At 44.8% G+C, this 21,382-nt stretch overlaps 1 protein-coding gene across 1 annotated transcript in view; it reads right to left on the reverse strand.

The window, feature by feature from the left end:
• The window catches only part of IL1RL2 (interleukin 1 receptor like 2), a 41,186-nt gene that overhangs the window by 15,989 nt on the left and 3,815 nt on the right, over positions 1-21,382 (reverse strand). Inside the window, 5 exon segments of the mRNA XM_081156936.1 lie at positions 2,640-2,776; positions 3,511-3,640; positions 6,777-6,851; positions 10,728-10,887; positions 20,683-20,878. Of these exon segments, the coding sequence (XP_081013062.1) occupies positions 2,640-2,776; positions 3,511-3,640; positions 6,777-6,851; positions 10,728-10,887; positions 20,683-20,878 (698 nt within the window).

Genomic DNA, 21,382 nt, shown 5'->3' on the forward strand with positions numbered 1-21,382 from the left:
AAGGTATCACCTCACACCTGCCAGAATGGCTCCATCAATAAGTCAACAAACGACATGTGCTGGCGAGGGTGTGGAGAAAGGGGACCCTGGTGCACTGCTGGTGGGAGTGCAGACTGGGCAGCTACTGTGGAAGACAGTGTGGAGTTTCCTCAAAAAAAAATTAGAAATGGAGCTGCCATTTGACCCAGTGATCCCACTTCTGGGGATATATCCTATGAATCCCGAAACACTAATCAGAAAGAACTTATGCACCCCGATGTTCATAGCAGCGCAGTTTACAATAGCTAAGACCTGGAAACAGCCCAAGTGCCCATCAGTAGATGAGTGGACAGAAAACGGTGTTACGTTTACACCATGGATACTACGCAGCTGTAAAGAAGAAGGAACTCTCACCCTTTGCAATAGTGTGCATGGACCTGGAGAGTATTATGCTAAGTGAAACAAGCCAGTCAGGGAAAGACTGATCATACCACATGACCTCACTCATATGTGGAATCTAATGAACAAAATAAAGTGACAAACAAAACAGATCCAGAGGCCTGGATACACTGAACACACTGACAGGTCTTAGAGGGGGCTGGGGGGAGGGGTGGCTGTAGGTGAAGAGTTTAGCCAAAGAACATATATGTATAGTCCATGGACACAGACAACCGTGGTGAAGGCTGGGGGTGGTGCTGGGTGGACATGAGCAAATGGGAGGAAAATAGGGGACATCTGTAACAGTGTCAACATTAAAAAGAAAAGAAAAAAAGAAAATCAATGCTGGTCATTTTGGGTGAAGGTTCCTAAACAGAGAGCTCACACTTCTAGGTCGAGGCAGATTTCAGTTATAAGCCCTTCAAGTCTCTGCAGGATGCAGGGCTTCCCACAGTCTGCTCCCCTCTCTCCTCTGGGGCGGACCCTGAGGACCCTCTGTGGCAATTCTGCTCCTAATGATACGTCACAGAGGAGTGCTTCTCCTTGAGAAGCAGCTCACACATCCTGGGATCTCCACAGCAGCGTCACTTCTTCACAGCTCCAGACTGGGAACAACTGAAGTGATGACGCGGTCCTAGCAGACAAGACCACCCACCCTGTAGGTGAACAGGGCTCAGCAATCACAATGAGCTACAGCTGCATGCTGCTGCAATGAACCCCGTAAAATAAAGAACACGGAAAGAAAAGAGACCACATAATCCTCTCGCATACAGTCCAAAACCAGCCCCGTAAGCAGCTGGGAGTGCGGGGCTGCCCCAGGGAAGGGGAACAGGGTTGGAGAGGTGGAATCGCACCTGCAGAGAAGACAGCTGAAGCCATGAGGGTAGGGAGATGATCAGGGTGAGAATGCAGAGAGCAGCGCTGATGACAGAGCCTCAAGAGTCACCCAGACGTGCCACCGAGAGAGAGAAGAACCAAAGGATTTATGTGCCTATATGCATAACCCACGGACACAGACAATAGTGTGGGGCAGGCCTGGGGGCGCAGATGTGGGGAGGAGGGGACCCATGGGGGAAAAGGGGGGCATCTGTAATACTCTCAACAGTAAAGATAAATTTAAAAAAAGAAAAAAAGATGCACAAGATTGATTGGGAGAAAAACCATCAAAAATTACTTTCTATGACAAGAGAAAGCCCTTGAGAACAGTGGAAATGCACAGTGGTGGCTGACAAGCCCACGGCTTCTTCCACCTGCTGCAGCCCCAGGGGGTCCCCGCGGGTCTCGGAGCGGGGAGGAGGTGCTGTGTGCTCTTTCACAGTTAGAGCGGCGGCGACGGAGTGACGGGGGCCTCCAGGTCGTGGAAGGGAGGCCAGGACTGCAAGCTGCTATGGACAGACCCCTGTTCATTGTTATTCTAAGGGAGGCAATGGACGCTCATGAGGTCAGGGACTTGGCCGGGGCCAAGGCACATTCCGTAGCTTCATACAGCATCCACTGGACTAATGTTTTATGTTAGGTTCTAGAAAAACCTTTCCGGTAAGACTTTAGCTAGATACATGCAAACATGAGGTCCACTGATCATCAGAAGGGACGCTGGCAAATTCAAGCCCTCTCTCACTTGCTATAGCTAGCCAAGGAAAAAAGTTGATATTAATAGAATCAAGAGAAAAACCTGTCTCGGTAAGCCACGCATCCCATTTTACAAGGCTCCTCAAAGCCTTCCCCGGCACGTTAGAAGCTGCAGCTGCTCAGATCATGATCACACCCATCGCTCTGCGCCCTCCGGTCCCGTTGCCTGCAATGGCCATGGGCACGCTCTGCACAAGGCTGAGAGCGCGGTTTGTGTACGTGAGTCCGAAGGCCTCCGCTCGGTATCACAATTCAGCCCCTACAGATTAGTTTACAAACAACCTAAAGGCTGAAACTCACAAGCACGAGTATAAACGCTGAGCAGTCAGGCTTAGTAAAGGAACAGTTGTTTTCTAGAATCTCGGTGCGGAGAGCCTTGTGTACGTTACCCCGGGAGTCCCCAAGCGCAGCACGCGAGGCACCGCGCGCCCAGCCTTGTCAGGCCGCCCCGCTCTGCCCGCGGTGTCGTGCTGGGCGGGTCTGTGAAACCCCACCGCTGCGGCCCCCAGCAGCCATGCCACCTGTCCTCCACGTGGGTTTCCTTGCCATCGTGTTGAGCTCTCTGAACAGGATTTAACCCACGGGAACGTTACCTGGGGGTCTTAGAATAAAGTAGGCCGCAGACACGCCAGCGTGACACGTGAAGGGGTGGCCGTAATCTTCCATTCTCACTTCTGAAAAGCTTATGCTCACGGTGTAAAAGTTCTCCTCCTTAGAAGAAACTTGGGTTCTGTAAAAGAAAAGAGCAAATCATTCATGCCGGAGTCATATTTTGCCCAACATATTTTATAACCTTTAGTCTGGGGAGTAAAGTTTTTTCCTAGAGACACTTTGGCTACCATTTTACCCTGTGGATACTCCACTGAGCAGCTAGTGAGGCGTGTGCATTGGGTAGTTCCAAACCTGCACTATCGCGGGGACAGTGGGAAAGGAAGCGTGGTTCCGCTCATTACAGAACCCTCCTCCGCCCTCAGCACCTTCCCTCTCCCGCTCCACTCAGCCTCACGCATCTCCACGGCAAGGCCCAGCACAAGTACTTCTGCCCTCTGACTTTATGAGTCCCGTTTTCCACCACACAATTCAGACCCTCAGGAACTGGGCTCACACCTCTCGGTCAGCTAATGGCCGTGCACTGTCTCCCCGAGAGTCCCCCGAGGCCCCGGTCTTGCTCCTTAAGGCTGGGAGGCCGTGGCTCCCCTTGTGCCTGACCAGGAATGAGGCCGGTTTTCGCAGCAGCTGCCCGCAGGCCCCGCTTCACGTTTCGCCTCGGCGCTAGCACCTGGGAGGGGTTGACAATCTGAGCGCTCACGCTCCTCTGGACCAGCTGCTCCCTCACACAGCACTGAGAGGATCTTCGAAAGCCAAAGCCAAAGCAGCGACGGGGGCAAGGAGAACACGGGAGGCAGCCGCTCCCCAAGTCACTGGACGCGGCGAGCGGGAGAACCAGAAACGCGAAATACCTACTCATTTCCCTCTTGGATCCGCCTGGACTCCTGGTAGTAAACATCCACCAAGGTGGTCCCGACTTTCCAGCACCGAAGGTTTGTGTTATCCCTCGAGTCTGTTATGTTGCAGTTCACAACAAGGGCGGAGCCTAGACAAATCGCATTTGCAAACATTAAATAAAACTTCTACCAAAAGTGACCTGGTGAACAAATGCACCTTGCTTTTGAGCCTTGGATATCTTTTGATGATCGAAAATACGCTCCTGCGGTCACTGTTGATCTACTTTACTGGACAGACGTCGTGAGGGACAAGGGGTCTCACGATCTTCACCATTTTTCATCTGTATGGCCGTTTACATTTTTATGCTAGTCTGATTTTTTTATCTTTTGTGATTTCTTCCACTGATTTTATGCTTCAAAAGTATATCATCCTGACATTAGATAAAAACTTCTTTATTTTTTTTATGTCACTTTTGTGATCTTATATATATTTATTTCTTTAATTCATCAAAAATGTATGTTTGTGTCTGATATTAAGGTAAAGAATAAACTACATATTTTTCAAATTTAACGAGTTATACACATAACATATATATTATATTTCTCTTTCCTTACAGATTTTTAATGCCCCAAATCTCTTTTACTAAATTTCTGTATATTCTAGCATCTGTTTATTGTGTTTATGTTGCTTCAATCTGTCTATACATATGCAAATATCAATAGTTATTTCTCATAGCTTTATAATATACTTTAATATATAGTATATCACTTCTATTCGATTATTTCTTTGCTAACTCTTGCCAGCATTTTTGACATGGATTTTAGAAATGTTGCAGGACATGCAGTGAAATTTAATTGGTGTTATATTAAACTCACACATTGATCTGGGAGAAACAACCTACTTTTGGTAGAGTGGGCCCATTTAGCAACGTGGCCAGGAAATCACTAGGACTTGTCTTCTTGAATGTCTTTGCTTAAAATGTTGCAATTTTTTTTTTTTTTTTTATGTAGGCAGGTCTTTCAAATTTCTTCCTTTTATTCCTTAATATTTTGCTATTTCATTGCAATTTTGAACTCCATTTTCCCCAAGTACGTAAGACATGATTATTTTAGGCATACGAAAATGCTATTAGCTTTGAAAGTTTATTTTATATTAGAATACCTTACTGAAAAATTGCTAGTGATCATAGCTTTTTTAGAGCACTTTCTTAGACTTTCCAAGTAGCTACACATAGATCGTTTAAAATAATTGTATGTTTACCCCCCTTCTTCTTTCAAGGTTTACATCTCTTGTATCTTTACTGTCTAAACGCACTGACTAGAATTTTCAAAGACAGGAAGGGGGAACAAGTTAATAAAGAGAGTCAATAACAGATATACTTACCTTTTCTAGGTGTTTGTGAATCCACTAGAGAAGTCACATGGTGAGTGATATGTAGACAGTTATCCTCTATTATGGGCAATATTATTTCCTTGAAAGTTTACAAGGCCTTTACTAAAACATGTGGGTCCGTAGCCTCTTAAACAGTTTTTATCTCCTTTCCACTTATTGCCTTATAAGCTTTCTCAATTTCTTTCTTTTATATTTGCGTTTCTCTGCCTTTGGGGGATTATATTTGCTGGAGGTTTCTCTATCTTCTCCACCCCCCCCCCCCGCACCCCCCCGGCCCCGAGCCCTCCATCACAGAACCAACTCTGGAACTTATCATTTAATAAGTTCACTATTTTTTTACTTGTATCTTTGTTATTTTCTGCCATGGGTTATTTAGTTGCCTTTTTTTTTTTATATAGAGTTAAATGGTTAGTTTTTGCAGTTTAATTATTTCTACACCTACTATTGATGATATCTATATCTTGTTTAGATTCAAGATTGGTCTCATTCCATGAAGACTGACATGCTTTCACTGTCATTATTTTCTAAATAATCTGTAACTATGACTGTGAATTAAATGTAACCAGCAACGCAAATAAGTAGAAGCTATATTTGTTGATTTCCTCTTCTGGGACTCTGAGTTTTTCAAGGATGTTTATTAGTGTGATCTATTTAATACATTATTCTTATCATATTACTAGAATCTTTCAGATCCTTCTTTGACTAACAAATTAGTCAAATCCAGAGTATGTTAAAACATCCCACTATAATTGAAACAATTGTATTATCTTATTGTATGGTTTTTATATACCGGAGAGTTTCAGCTTCAAATATTCTGATGCACATAATTTTTTTATTTTGAGAGGTATTGTAATTTTTATTAGTATCAAAGAATTCAATTTGTCATTTAATTATTTGCATTGAAAGATATTTATCAGATTGAAAGACTAATATTGCCAACCTGATTTATTTGTGTTAATATGGATTTATATTTAACCTTCTAGGTCATGTATTTTTAGACCTATGTCTTTTGAGAATAGCATGTAACCAGATTTTAGTATTTGACTCAACCTGAGCATTTCTCCTTTAACAAGACTTTGTTTAATTTACTTTTTTTCTTCAGAAGGTATTCAGCATGTTTTTATTTCACTAGTGATTGCCTTTAAATTTAACACACTAATCTGAGCCCTTTTCTCCACTTAGATCACAAACTGGGGCATGTTTACTGATCCCTTTCTATGTAAAATAAGGACCATAACATGATAACTCTCTCTACTCCTTTAATATGATTTCCAGAAGATTATATAATTCAAGATTCTTGACCAACATTACATTAGTTTTATATATCATCTCTTTCAGGAATTATTTTTACATTTTCATTGCCTTTGCAAAAACAGATTTACATTAATCATTTAGATCAGCAATTTTCAACCTTTTTCATCTCGTGGCACATAAACTAATTACCAAATTTCTGTGGCACACCAAAAATTATATTTTTTGATAATCTGACAAAAAATAGGCATAATTTTGATTTGTTCACATCAGATGACTGTTGTTGGGTTGGCTGTGGTCATTTTTTAATTTGACAATTTAAGGGAAAAGAGGTCCGTGGCCCTGACTGAACAGTCAGGCACTGCATATTTCAGACATTCTTGCGGCGCACAGTTGAAAAGCACCCATTTCGTCCCACAGTGCTCACCGCCAGGCTTTTGAAACCACAGCTTCCCCAGGGTTCAGCTCTCCGGGGTTTTTATTCTGATGCCTCTCCTGATGAGCTCAGGTACATCTAAGCTGGAAAACTGGGTGTGTCTGGAATTTGTCTTCATCCTTGAAATTCAAGGAATTCACTAGGATCTATGAACATACCGATTTCTGCCCTGAGTGATTTCAGTGACTTTCACGACTTTACTCACCAAGTTGTGCTTCAATTGTATTGTTTATTGGATAAATTATTCTAGGGATTCTTCTTCCATCTCCAAAATTTTCTGCTAAAAAATCATAACCACACGAAATTGAATTAGAATCACATGATACACTCCCAAATACTTTAATGTGATAATAGCATTTAAAAATGGCACAGAGCAGACCCTCAAAAAACACTTGTCAAGAAAAAAACAGAACTCACAGTGTGACAAAATATCAATCTATAAATGCATGTTTTTAAACCAAAAATAATTGAATTGTTAAGGAAAAAACCTAAAAGCTGGCCTACCCAGGGAGTTTGCTTTGTAGTTATATATTTGGTATAAATATAAACTGATGAGATTGTGTAATAAAATCTCAATACCTAATAATCCAAATATACTTCTTTTAAAGTATATTTGGCCTAGGTCCTAGACAGAGAGAAATAATGACCTAATGCTCTGTCCTCAGACCCGCCCCTCCATGCTCCATCCTGCTTTTCCACGCTCTTCCTTCCTCTCCCCTCCTGCTGGTCTTCAGCTCTTTCATTCCTCCGCCCATTTTATAACTGGCCACCTTACAGTGACCCCCGCCCCTCTGTGTTCCTGTACTGTTCCCTTCCTCATCTGTCCACCAAAGCTTAACAGTCACCTTCTGCGTCCCATATTCTTCCTATACATTTGGTGGGATGTGGAAAAGTTGTAAAAAAAAGGAAGCTAGGAAAGTACAAACACATATCCTCTATGATGGCAATAAGATCTGCACCTTCTACAAACTTCAAATTCAGTACATTCCCAAACAACAGTCATCACCAGCAAGATAAGGTACCACCTGCAAACTGACCACACACATCTAAAATCTGGAAGTCATTCTAGGCAACAGCTTTTCTCCTACCCTCTTGAAATGGTCAATCCCCAAGTCAGACTAATTTTACCTCTCAGCAGCGCTCAGTCTGTGACTCTTTACCCCTAAACTCTATTTTCTACTCTCGACTTTCCCTAGGCACTCTCATAGACATCCGGCTCTTCAACTGCCGTCCAAAGGCCAGCGCCCTTGTAAGCGGTACGTCCAGTTCTTTCTCTAAGATATCTCCACTCGAGTCTCGCAAAAGCACCAAGTATTCAGCGTATCTATGACCAAACTCAAGATCACACTCTTAAACTCAAGTTTTCCTCCAAAGTTATCTCATTTCACTGAATAATATCACCACCCAGTCGGGTGGTGCACATGCCCCAAAGCCTGGTTTCCTTGGCCTTGCCACCTCCTCCCCCCACGCTCGGTCTAACGGAGCCCCCAGCACTCCGTCCCCGGCCACCGTGCTGCCTGTGTCTACTTGCTACCCCCCTGCGCCGCTTCGTCTGCCCGCGAAGCGCCGCTCCCGTCCCCGCAGGCGCCACCCTGTGCCGGCAGCCAGAGCGAGCCGCAGAACGTAAGGCGCTCACCTGCTGCCCACGGCTCCCGGGGTGAAAGCCACGCTGCCTGCTTCCGACCGCACATTCCTACCTAATCCCGGCGCCTGACTACCTCTCCAACTCCGCACCTGCCGTGATCTCCCTCTCGCAGCGTAACTCCAGCCGGCCTACCCGCCTTCCGCCCCGCAGACATGCACTGTCGGTCCCTGACGGGGCCTTCACGGGGGCTGCACCCTCGGTCGCACCCAGTCTCGCCCACGCCATCACTCAGTCAGTGCTTCCCGACCACCAGCATTCCTGCTATCAGAAGCCTTCCCTGACCCACCGTCTCTTCAGCAGACCCTCGCCTGTCTGACCTCGTATCTTCCTTTCCTTCGCTGCATTAATCTCCTTGGTTATTGCTCGTTAGCAGACGATCTGAGAAGTCCCTGCCTCCCCCCTGCTCAGCCTTCAAGGCTCCATCAGAGCGGTGGGCCTGGCCGCTCTCCCACCGGCACGTTCTCGCTGCTGAGCACAGGGCCGGCCTTGGTAGGCACTGGGTAAAAAGTCGCTAAAACACTGCCTGAAGAAGAATCCCTGCCGCCTCCGTCCCAGGTCAGATTGTCGCACTCTTCGGGACATCGAAGGAGCAGTCTAAATGGTCCAGGCCTCCAGACCCTCTTCAGCTCCTGCCCAAACCATCTCAAAGCTGTCACCCACCACACGCAGCCTCCTCACTCTGCCTGCACTCTTCCCAGGGCTCTTCAGAGGTGCCTGGGAAAGCCGGCATCCCCGGGCCCTCGACCTTGCCCCTTTGACTCCTGGCCTCCGCTCCCACCACTGCTCACCTCATGCTCACGGACACGCTAACAAGATTAATTTTACATCCAACATGTGCTGCGACGGTAGACGCGTCTCTGCTTTGCCTTTGCTGTTCTCTCTGCCCCTCCTCACCTTTCTTTATTTCTGTAAATCCTACTCGTCCGTCAAAATTCAGCCGAGAAGACATTTCCTCTGAGAAGCCTTCTGGACCACTCACTGTGGCTGCTTCTGAATCTTCTCCCGCGCCCCACACCCTCTCGGACTCTGTCCTTACCACATGATGCTAAGATGACCTCTAGCTCCACTCCCACCAGGCTGAGAGCTTCTCAACAGATAAAACGATGTGTTTTTTAATTTTTTTATTTATCAGATTTTAACAATTTGGGGCATATAATAGATCGAAAATGAATGTTTATTTCAGTGACATGAAATGCAGACTCTTGGACTCAGTGACCTCTTGTGGTATTCTTCAGTTGCCTCTGGCATTTCGCCTTTCAAAGAATTTCCTCTGCTACTGATAAAACTAAGGCATAGTAGCAGTCGGTCACTCAGCTTATACATAATCTGCACCTGGTGCAGGCCAGGCACTGGGTTCGGTGTTAGGGACTCAACTGTGAACAAGACAAAGGAAGTGCTACTTGCAGAGTAATATCACTTAGCATAAAACCCAAAGCACAAAAGTCATAACAACTAATGCAATTAATTTTCATAATTCAGGGGCTCCAGGTGGGAAGCAGGAAGCCACCCATGCTGGACACATCTCCTCAGAGAGCCACACCCATCAAGGAGTCTCTCAGGATGCCCAGTACATGAAGTCCGACAGAAGCCAGTGACAGCCACGGAGGTCCGAGCCAAAGATATACATGCCGGTGATGTATTGCAGAACTGGCCACTGAAAACTTTAAAATATTACTAACCAGTGCCACCCCAATACACTTAATTTAAAATGAAGACGTATTTAGCCTTCAGTTCCTCCCATTTAGATGGGTCAATATAGAAAATAACTCTCTACTGGCGGGAAAAACAAAAAGCCAAAGTCAACATAGCAGAAACCCCTTGCTGAATGTGTTTAGAAGGAAACATGCTGTCCGGGGCCCCGAAGGCCTGAGTCTCGCGCTGTTTCTGTCACTCACCAGCTTTGTAAGCTTCAGAAGTCTCTCTCCTCCTGGACCTCTATAAAATTAACAGCTTGAGCTACATTATTATTTGGGGTTTCTTCTACCCCTAAGAGTCTGCTTTAAAATGCCCAGGTCCTATGCTCAAGAAAACCAGCTGTTCTGGGCTGGGAACTAAAATCCATGGGCATTAGGCATCCTGGACCGATTCCAGAGACACTGAAGTCTGCAGCGCCCGAGGCAGGAGAGGTGAGAGCCGCAGGCGCCGAGGAGCCCACCCGCGAGGCTCAGGGGAACAGTGATTTTCACAATGCCCACCGCTTGCTAAATACCTATTCTTGGCGGGGCCCCCCGGGAACTACTACTCTACATACATGATCTCACTTAATTTTCATAAACAAACCAAGTTTTGGTGTTTGTTTTTTCCAATGACAGTTGACCAAGAGTTTTGAGTATTGTGTTTTCTCAGATGAGGAAATTAAACTGCTCGTGTCCTTCTGCCTCATTCTTTCTACCCTCTGATTCTACTAATGACAAGTTTGGGAGCCTGCCACCGTCCAGGAAAATCCAGATCCAGCTCACTCCTCTCGCGAGGGCCCGGGGCAGGCAGAGCCGGGGAGGCAGCCGCACTTACTGACGCTCACGGCGATCCTGTGGGACACGCTGTACCGCCTGCCCGCGTGGCTCAGCCGGGCCTCACAGGCATAGTCCCCGCCGTCTTCTGCAGAGACGTCGCTCACAGAAAGCTGTATTTTCCAGTGAGTAAACCTCCCTCCTTTAACTTCCTTACAGTCCTAAATGCCAAAAGTAAATAAAAGTCAATTCCAACAGCATTTTGGGCGTCGGCTGCGTTTCTGGTCCGCAGCATTCTATACACTGAGGCGACCCGCGACACCTGCGTGGCCCCTGGAAGGTAGGTGGCGCGTTACCCAAGGAAGAAGGGTTGGCAGAGAACGTCCGAGGGCGCAGGTGAGTGCTATAAAGAGTCAGTCTAACGGGAGCTGAAGGACAGAGACCCAGGCAGGCTGGGAGGAAGGCTTCAGGGAGGAAGACCATGGCCGGGCTGCAGGCGACTTCAGGAGGCCGTGAACCGGCAGGAAGGTGTTCCACCCAGGGGCCCATCTCTCCCAGGGGGCCACCATCTCATGGCGCCAAGCCCCTTGCCAACGACTCCAGGACTGCTTCCACTGTGTCACAGGCCCTGTTATGCCCGCCACGCCGCTTCTCCCCTCCCCTCGCCACGGCAATAACAAGAGCAGCAGCACACCAAACCCACTGGAGGCCGCTTAGTCTCAGGGAGTCCTTTCTCACCTCTCAGCCTCAGCAGCCACCCAGAGGGCAAGTCTCGCCATTCACCCTGCTATCTGAAGCTCACATTCTCTGTTAGTTACCACTTCTTCCATCTCACAGACACTTCTCCTGTATCTTTTCCCCTTTCTTCAGGAAGCTCCACTCTACAGGGTGACTTCTTGGACAACTGAATCCGTTCAACATTAGCCATCCAACATATAAGTTCCTGCTCTTTGCTAGCGCTGAGAGGCCCTGGTTCTGCAGGGAGAAGATGCAGTCCCTGGCCTCAGAGAGCTCACAATCACGATCACAGAGAAGATAAGCACGCAAACCCTTCATTTATAAATAACGATTTAATTGCCCCAGTTTTAGAGCCCATTCTCTGCCATCGGGTCAGTGTTAAATCAATCTCGGGTGAAACTCAGTAATGCCAGAACAAGCATGCTGACTTACATGGAAATTGTAGCTTCCTAGACGCCTTACATTGCTCCTCTACATGGGGAACTGAATTATAACCAGACGCTGGCTTACCAAAGGAATGGGAATTCATAAGAGCCAGATGCGTGAAGACATCAGGCTCTGGTAATGTGATGTCGCCTTCCTCAGAGTAGAAACCAAAAAAAAAGCAAATCTTTGGATGGTGGAAACCTCTTCCCTAGATGGGCTTAAATTGGCACAGTATTAGGGCCTCACCGTCTACAATTCCGTTATTGACCAGGCCCCTTTTCAATGGATTCATTCTCTCTTTCAGGTTGTACAAACATTTAACTGTATTACCTTTGGCCTTGCTAGCTTAAGAGCCATTCTACCCTTTTACTATAACTAGGACGGCCTCTACTATAACCCACTGGAGCATTATTTTAGAGTCTAAATTCTCAGAAGGCTTTGCTTTTTATTTAACAATTCTTGGTGATAGCTCACTAATAAAGTTCCAAATCAAAATATTCATAATTACAGTAGCCAACATCTGAATATGTTTCCTCCTGGCCCAGCATGTACACTGGTTCTGGGGCCTCGAGTAGCCCAGAGCCTCTGGCTGAGATGACGGCTGTGCGAGTGCTGAAGGCGGTATCAGGGAGCCAGGCAGGGGCCGGCCATAGAAAGCCATGGGCAGGCGGTGAGCACCAGCAGCCTTTTAAATAGGGGATAAGATGACCCAAGGGTAATCTACCTGGTTAGGTGGGAAAGGGTTAAAGATGGGGCAATCCAGAAACTAGGGAAAACATTTAGAAAGTTATTTCCATAAACTAAGGCTAAATAGAGCATGAACTAAGCAGTACAGTGATAACAGCAAGAACAGGACACAGAAAGAATGACTTCAAGCAATCCCGATCCACAGATTTAGTGACAAATGAGGAATACGGAGCGGGAACAAGACTTCCGTGACTCCAGCTGGGCTATGCAAAGGTATCGTTAGATAGGAGAGAGAATGTAAAGAAAATACAAAAGAACAATCAGATTTGGGGCCAAGGTAAAAAGCGGCTCTAAACATGGAGGCCATGGTTGAGTTGTGGGGGTAGGAATGTCTGAGTAGAAAATATTGGGCTATTGGGCAAAGTATCTGGAGGTTGAGAGAAAGAGCAAAGTGGGAGAAAGAGAGTTGGGAGCCATCCCCATTTGAATGTCATCAAGGTAAGACTAGAAAATCGCCATGGCTGAAATTGAAACCCAAAAATCTAAGACCCCAATGTAGAGGGTGAGGATCCAGTGACGATTACTAAGGAAGGACTGGGGGAAGGGGGGAGAGATAAAAATATGAGTAGGGCTCAGACAGAAAGAGGGGGAGTTCTTAGCTGACCGGAACGTCCAGCCCTGATGAGTGCCACTAGGAGATCAGGCTCAGGACTGAAAACATGTTAGATTTGGCAGCTAGAAAGCCAGTAGTAACCTCAGCAAGAACAGATTCAGCAGAGTGGTGAAGCAGAAATCAATGAAGAGTAATTTGGAACTTAAAAAAATGGAGACATACTGTTTTTCTGAGTGCAGGCACTTCCTTAACTATCCATGAGAATGGGTGCTTTAGTACCCAAGCCTTCCCATAACCCCTTCAATCTCGAGGACAGCCTTTATTCCTCCGAGTCGTCAGTTCTCCCAACCACAACTTGGAGTTTGTCGTTGTCCATAGCTACTATCTCTAAACTCTTAAAAACAAATATACCATTCTGATTACCATTTTTATTGTGCCACCTCATTTCTTCATTTTTACTAAATAATAATATCTAATAATGTTTATTAGAGAAGGTACTATGTACCACACTCAACTAAATACTTAGTGGATAGATTATTTCATTTAATCTTTAAAACTGTGAGGTCATATAGCTCAGACTGGATTTAGTTGCAAGAAACAAAAAGCATTCTAGCTATTTTAGGCAGAAAAAGATTCAATACAGGATATTAGGTGCTTACACAATATTAAGAAGTACTGGGAGTGAGGTCTAGTCCAGAATCACACTGAAGAACTAGCTCACATGATAGCTACTGCCTCGACCACAATCATGACGGTGGGATCAAGATTTGGAAATAGCCCACTTCAAGTCAGAGACCAGTAATGGCCACTTCTGCAGCTGTAGTGTGTGAAGTCATGCCACATCTGGTACAGCCACCCCAACAAATAATTCAGAAGACATAAGCACAAACCCAGGACTGGACCCTGCAACATCGCTGCAAAGTCCCTGTGGCTGTGCAGTCCAGGAAGAAGGGCGTCAGCCTTCAGTGAGGCCAGTGGAGAAACTGAGCTGCACCCAGACCCTTAGCTGCAGGTGCCTCTGGAAGGTGCAGGGTGTGTTTTCCAGCTTTATAGTCTCCATAGTGTAAGGAGGCCCACCATGGACAGCGAGTGCTCACCACTACATCTGCCATATAGTCCACCTGAACTTTCTATCCTTCTGACCCATTTTTTCATCATAACTTGACTCAGTCCCATTAATCCTTTATTTTCACCTAATTTCCAGTTTCCTTTGGGCATTATTTCCTTTCCAACCCAATCTAGACTCATGTGGCCATCACTTTAATCACCCCCCTTTCAATCACTAAACCCTGTAGCCCTTTAGCCTTCCAGCATATTCACCCTGCAAACCCAAGCCCAAGTCCATCCTGCCACCCCTCTCACAGCCAGATGAGCACCGCAGGAGATAGTCACCTAAGTATGGGTCTTTGTACTACTGCAAATTCATGGTCTTCACCTAAGGAATTCTTCGCATCTCCTACAACGTTCTCTCACCTGTTCACTTACATTGCTTTTTCAAATGTCCACATCTTCCAATTCACAGAGAAAATAGAGGTTTTCACAAGTGAGTGACCTCCACTTACCCACCTCCTTCTTTGCCTTCATTCTACCAGTTCTACTTCATACACTTTTTTATTTTTATTTATTGTTTTTTTTTAAATCTTTCCTGTTGAGAGTATATAGATGTCTCCCCTTCCTTCCACCCCCATTAGCCCTGTCCACTCGGGTCCTGCCCTGCCCCAGATCTTCACCACCCTGTTGTCTGTGTCCACGGGTAATGTATGTACACATGTGAGTTCTTGGTTAATCTCTTTCTGCCCCTCCCCACCAGCCTCTTCCCTCTGAGATTTGTCCATCTGTTCCATGTTTCCATGCCTCTGGTTCTACTTTATTCATCAGTTTATTTTGTTCATTAGATTCCTTGTTCATTTATTTTGATATTTTAGATTCAATTGTTGATGGATATGTATTTATTGCCCTTTATGGTTCATATTTTTTATCCTTTTCTTCTTCCTCTTAAAGAAGACCCTTCAACATTTCCTGTAGTGCTGGTGTGGTGGTGATGAACTCCTTTAGCTTTTTCTTGTCTGGGAAGCTCTTTATCTGACCTTCAGCTCTAAATGATAGCTTTGCTGGGTATAGTAATCTGGTTGTAAGTCCTTGCTTTTCATCACTTTGAATATTTCTTGCCACTCCCTTATGGCTGCAAAGTTTCTGTTGAGAAATCAGCTGACAGTTGTATGGGAGCTCCGTTGTAGGTAACTAACTGCTTTTCTCTTGCTGCTTTGAAGATTCCCTCTTTGTTTTTAACCTTTGGCATTTTAATGATGATGTGTCTTGCTATGGGCCTCTTTGGGTTCCTCTTGTTTGGGACTCTGTGTGCTTCCTGGACCTGTATGTTTATTTCCTTCACCAAGTTAGGGAATTTTTCTGAGATTATTAAATAAGTTTTCAACTTCTTGCTCTCTTTCTTCTCCTTCTGGCACTTCCATAATGTGAATGTTGGGCTACTTGAAGTTGTCCCAGAGGCTCTTACACTATTTTCATATTTCTGGATTCTTTCATCCTTTTGCTCTTCTGGTTGGGTGTTTTTTGCTTCCTCATTTTCCAAATAGCTGATTTGATTCTTGGCGTCCTCTGCTCTACCATTGATTCCATGTAAATTATTCTGCATTTCAGTTTGTGTGTCCTTCATTTCTGACTGGTCCTTTTTTGTCTCTTTGAAGTTCTAAGTTTCTTGAAGTTCTCATTAAGTTCCTTGAGCATCCATATAACCATTGTTTTAAACTCTGTATCTAGTAGTTTGCTTGGCTCCATTTCATTTAGTTCTTTTTCTGGAGATTTCTTCTATTCTTTCCTTTGTGACATGTTTCGTCTCTGCATTTTGGCTGCTTCCCTGTGCTTGTTTCTATGTATTAGGTAGAGACGCTATGTCTCCTGGAATTGGTAGAGTGGCCTTGTGTAGTAGGTGTCCTCTAGGGCCCAGTGGCTCAGCCTCCCCAGTCACCTGAGCTGGGTACTCTGTGTGTGCCCCTCTGTGGGCTGTGTGCACTGTCCTGTTGTAGTTGAGGCTTGATTGCTGTTAGCTTCAATGGGAGGAACTAACCCCCAGACCCATTGGCTGTGTCTACAGCGGAAGAGCTGCTGTGCGGGAGATGCCCATGGAGCTGGACTTGCTTCAGTGGGGCTTTGGTGTTCACCAAGTCTGCCCCTTGAGTGTGTCACTTGTGGATGTGATAGGGTTGTAATATGGTGTAGTCCGAAGTTGATCACCAGGTGCACTGGCTTTCCGGCCTCCCACAAGGTGCAAAATCAGCTACTGTACGTGCCCTGCCTGGGGCCACCTGGTATGAGCTACGGAACAATTGGTAGATGTTTGCTACTTGTGTTGGGCTTGGAGGTTTCCAGGAGAGGCCAAGCCATGAACCTTGGCAAGCTGTTGCTAGTGCTGAGCCTGGGACCCCTTATTAAATGGTATGGGGCACACTGAGGCCAGCTGCTGCTTTTCTGAGAGTTTTTAGGAAAGTCTGAAGCCTGAGCTTGGACAGGCCATTCATATGGAAAGCCATTGCAAATAGCTTGAGTGGGTTTGCAGACTGGGTGGGGCAGGGCCTCAAGGAGTTACCAGGGTAGGGTGAATAGTGTGAGCCAGGTTGATGGAGACTCAGATATGGCAACTGCCAGTGAGCTCTGTGGTGGGGAAGTTTCAGCAAAGGAACAATGGCTTCTGCCAGCTCTTCTGTCTAGAAGAAAACTGCTCCCCAGTTCTTGCCCTGATGCCAGACAATTTATTTCCTCCCTGTATGTCCCTGGATCCTTTTAAGCTGCTGCCCCAGTGCTAGAGGTCAGAGGGAGTGAATCTGAGTTAAACTGTGGACGGGCCCTTTAAGAGGCGCTGCCTTGGACTCCAGCACCCTCTGTGTCTCTCAGTCACAATCCCTACTGGTTTTTACAACCAGAAGTTATGGGGATCTCTCTTCCTGGCACTGGAACCCTGGACTGAAGGGTCTGGTGTGGGGCTGGGACCCCTTGCTCCTCATGGGACCTCTGCAGCCAAGAAACCCCTCCCGATTAAAAAAAAGTCACATTTGGGTATCGGACAGCTGCTTCCGTGACTCTGCTCCTCCTACCAGTCTCGATGTGGCTTCTTTAAATCTCTAGTTGTAGGACTTCTGTTCAGCCACATTTCAGGCGGCTCTGAATGATGGTTGTTCTGTGGTTTAGCTGTAATTTTGATGTGGTTGTGGGAGGTGGCCACGCTTACCTACGCAGCCGTCTTGACTGGAAGGCCCATACACTTTTTTAAATGATCCCCATTTCTTAACTAAATTCTAAAATAGTCTAAACAATCAACATGTCGCCATTATCAAGCCCTTCCAATTTATTCACTCCAGTATCTCCATGGAGACTTCCTTAAAATATAAAGTTGATCGTGTCATGATCCTGGTGGTGTGGTTAGCTGTTAAAATACTGTAAGTGGGGAAAGCTATGTGTAGGTTAGCAGGAGAGGTCTCCTACTTCCTAACATCACCTTAGCCCACTCTTACATGTACCCTAAACTCTAACTAGTGTCCCCAACACCATTCCCTTTCTCAGTGATACCTTTTCACATACTGTGTCCTTGAATTCCCATCCTTCCGTCCCTTCCCCAGCAGGTAACTGTTATTCATTCTTTAAACACAGTTCAACAGTCACCTCCTCCAGGAAGCATTTCCCCGGACATTGCTTGACTGATCTAATTTTGCCTTCTTTAAGTTCACCTCACACTATAATAAAGTTTTTGGTTTACTTGCATGCCTCCTCTGGTAAACTACTTTTTTAAGTCAAGGATTCTCTTTCATCATCAGATCCTCAGTGCCTGGCACAGCACCAGGCAGATAATAAGCTCTAAATATTTTTATAATTTATTCCAACCCTCTCATTTTATAGGTGAAAACACTGAGGCCCAAGGAGTGACACAAGATAACTAGTTAGTGGCAAAAACAGAGCCATAACTGAGGTCACTGGATCTGAGCAGGTGGACACTGCAGAATGGTCCCTCCCCCTTGCTTCCTAGCATCCTCTAATCTTCTCAAGCCAAGTAGTTATTTTAAAATTAAACATGTCTGAGTCTCACTCACACATAATCTGATTCAGTAGTAGAGAATGAAGCCAAGCATCTGCTTTTTAAAAAGGCCCATAGGGTAAAATTGATGCCCACTTAGGACCAATCATCAGAGCTCTGATTTCATTCCCAGATCTTACAGAAATTAAAATTTATTTTGAATAATTATAAGTATTATAACACTTCTTAAACCGAACCATCACCCAGTTCTCAAAGTCTGATCACACTGGAATGGGAGAGAATAAGTTTTGCCCTCAGGCTAGTGGCCTTGAGGTTTGGAAAGCCTCCTGAAATCATGTAGGCTAAACTCTCATTTTTTAAGTGAGAAAATTAAGGCTCAATACATCTGTATCTTGACACTGGGGTAGTGGCAGAGTTGATTCTAAAACTCTGCCTCTCCACAAATGTCAACTGCTTTCCACCTATGACCACAACAGGTGCAGATCAAGAGGAAAAACTTGCCAGAGAGTCTACTGTCAAGACCCTAAAAGGTCATAACACTTCATGATGCCAGGAGGTGGTTGCTGCAAGGCTGCAAGGGGGAGGCAAGAGACCTGAGGAGGGGTCTAAGGAAGCCAGAGGGGAATGTATAGCACTATATCCTGGGAAGCCCGAAGCTGGGCTTCAGAAACAGGCGACACCACCTCAAAGCGCTACAACCGTGCTGGGTTATTTCTGCACATCTTCTTAAGCAATGAAAAGAAACGAAACGAAATGAAACAAAACAAAACGAAAAGAGGGGGAAAGTACATTTGTCAACTTGAGTAACACAACCATGAAGCCCACACTGCAGCACTTAGGTTCTTTTGAATAAGCGTGGGGCATGGACAAAAGTAGAGCATATGTGGGGCCTTGGAGCCTGTCTCGCCAACTCTCAGTGTATTTACAGCACACAGGGGCCTCTGCCGCCCTGCAGAGACTCAGCACCACGCACAGAGACGCAGCTTTAAAACCCACTACATCGCAAATCAGGCAATTCTTAAAAATAATCCAGAGTTCAAAGAAGAAATAACATTAGAAATTAGGAAATACTTTTAACTGAATGGTGAGAATATAACATCACAAGTGTAGAAAGCAGCAAAAACCAAGTTGCAAGGAAAATAACAACTTTCAATGCATAGAGTAGAAAAGAAGAAAGGTTATAATTATGACCGAAATAGCCATCTCATAAAGTTATTAGCAGCAAAATTAAAGCCCAAGAAAACAGAGGGGTAAAACTAAATGAGAGCAGAAATTAATGAAACAGAATTAACAAAGCCAGGGCTTTGGAAAAACTATTCAAGTTGATAAACCCCTGGCAGGAGTTATCAACAAAACAAAACAAAACAAAAAGAGGGAGAGGGAGAGAGAGAGGGAGGGAGAAATGGAAATATATTACACCAGACACGAAAAAGAAGACATCACTATAAATCCTACAAACACTGAAAAGGTAATAAGTATATTTTGAACAATTTTAGCTCAGTCATTTAAAAATTGCATAGATAAAAATGACAATTTCTAAACAAGCACAATGTGCTAAATCTGCTATGAGAAGAACCAGGGCATCTGAAGTGCCCTATAATTAAGACACTGAATCTATAATTTAAAAACCTCCCCCAAAGGAAGTCCCAGTCTTATATAACTTTACCACTAAACTCTAAAAGCATGTAAAAGAAGAAATAAAATCAGTTGTAAACATTCCTAGAGGAAAGTAAGGATTACTTCCCAAGTTATTTTATAAGGTCAACATATCCTTTATACCAAAATTTAAAAGGGACCAACTAGGAAACAAAAATTACAGACCAACCTCTTTCTGATCTAGATGAAAAAAATTGTAGACAAATCTGGCAACATGTAAAAAGGGTTACACACCAACTCAGATTATTCCAGGAATGCAACACTGGTACAGCACTCACCAATCAGTCTCGTAATTCAGTACAGTAGAGGAGTAGAAAAGACAGTTAGAAACTTTAACACCCATTCACAATAAGATTGCAAGCACGCTAGAACTTCCTTAATCTGGTAAAGACCATTTAACCCTAAAGCAAGCATCACACTTAATGGAGCTAATAAGAGTAGCCAATTGTTGGGGGAGGCACCAAGGCCCAGGGCAAACAGGGGTCAGGACTGGGCAGGAGACTTCCCAGCAGGTGACTTTTTATTCTGCGTGATCATTGACTCCTGCACATGTAGGGCCCATTTGAACAGACTAATTAATTAATCTGTTAGAAAAAAAGAACCAAGGACAGCCTAAAAATAAAGGACACCTGTGCAGAAGGGACAGATACAAATAATAAAATATTACAAAGCTATAATAACCATAAATTTAAAAATAATTAGCCGATAAGATTATCAATAGCAATTAGCTAACAAATCTTAGGTACACAATCTCTTTACCAATTTTGCCTTAAAAATACAACTTAAATCGGAAAAGCAAGTGGCTTTTAAAGAAAAGAAGAGAAAGTATTAACAGGAAAATCCCTTTTTTACCTTATACCACTTTATTGAGTCCACATCAAAACTCTTCGGGAAATTCAGATGACATGTCAGGCTCTCATTTTTCCCAACATGCAATATTTGTTTGTAATCACCAGATACATTCATTTGACTGTCTCTGGAAGAGTTGCACGAATGTTTTTCAAGCACCGTTAGGTTTAGATGGATTTGGGGACACATATTTGTATCACTGTAAGAAAATAACAGATTGAAACCTCATGAACTCAAACAATTGCAAAATCAAACGATTCCGCTCATCTTCAAATGGGTCCAAATCATCTGCAAGTACTGTGCAAACCCTCTGCTGCACACAGACAAAGCACATCTCACAAATCGTCAGTTTCAAAAGGGAAAAGTACCTACACAGTGGAAACACTGGACAACACCTAACCAAGTGATCAAAATGAACATCACCGAGGGGCAGGCGGACACCATGCCTCTCCTGTCTGGGGACATGGACTGCTTTCATAGTATTCCGCCCCAGGAGGCTCATGGAGAAATATCTGCAAACCCAAACTGAGGGATAAATATAAATAATTGCCTGCACTCCCTCAAGATGTCAATGTCATGAAGAGCAGACTGAGGAGCTGTTCCAAGTGAAAAGAGCTAAACAAGACATGACAAGACATGAATTAGACTCTCTACCAGAAAAGAAAGGAAACAACTGGTATTGATCATCACTGAGAGGGTTGAT

The sequence above is a fragment of the Miniopterus schreibersii genome (assembly GCF_964146895.1).
Source record: "Miniopterus schreibersii genome assembly, chromosome: 13".
Classification (NCBI taxonomy): domain Eukaryota; kingdom Metazoa; phylum Chordata; class Mammalia; order Chiroptera; family Miniopteridae; genus Miniopterus; species Miniopterus schreibersii.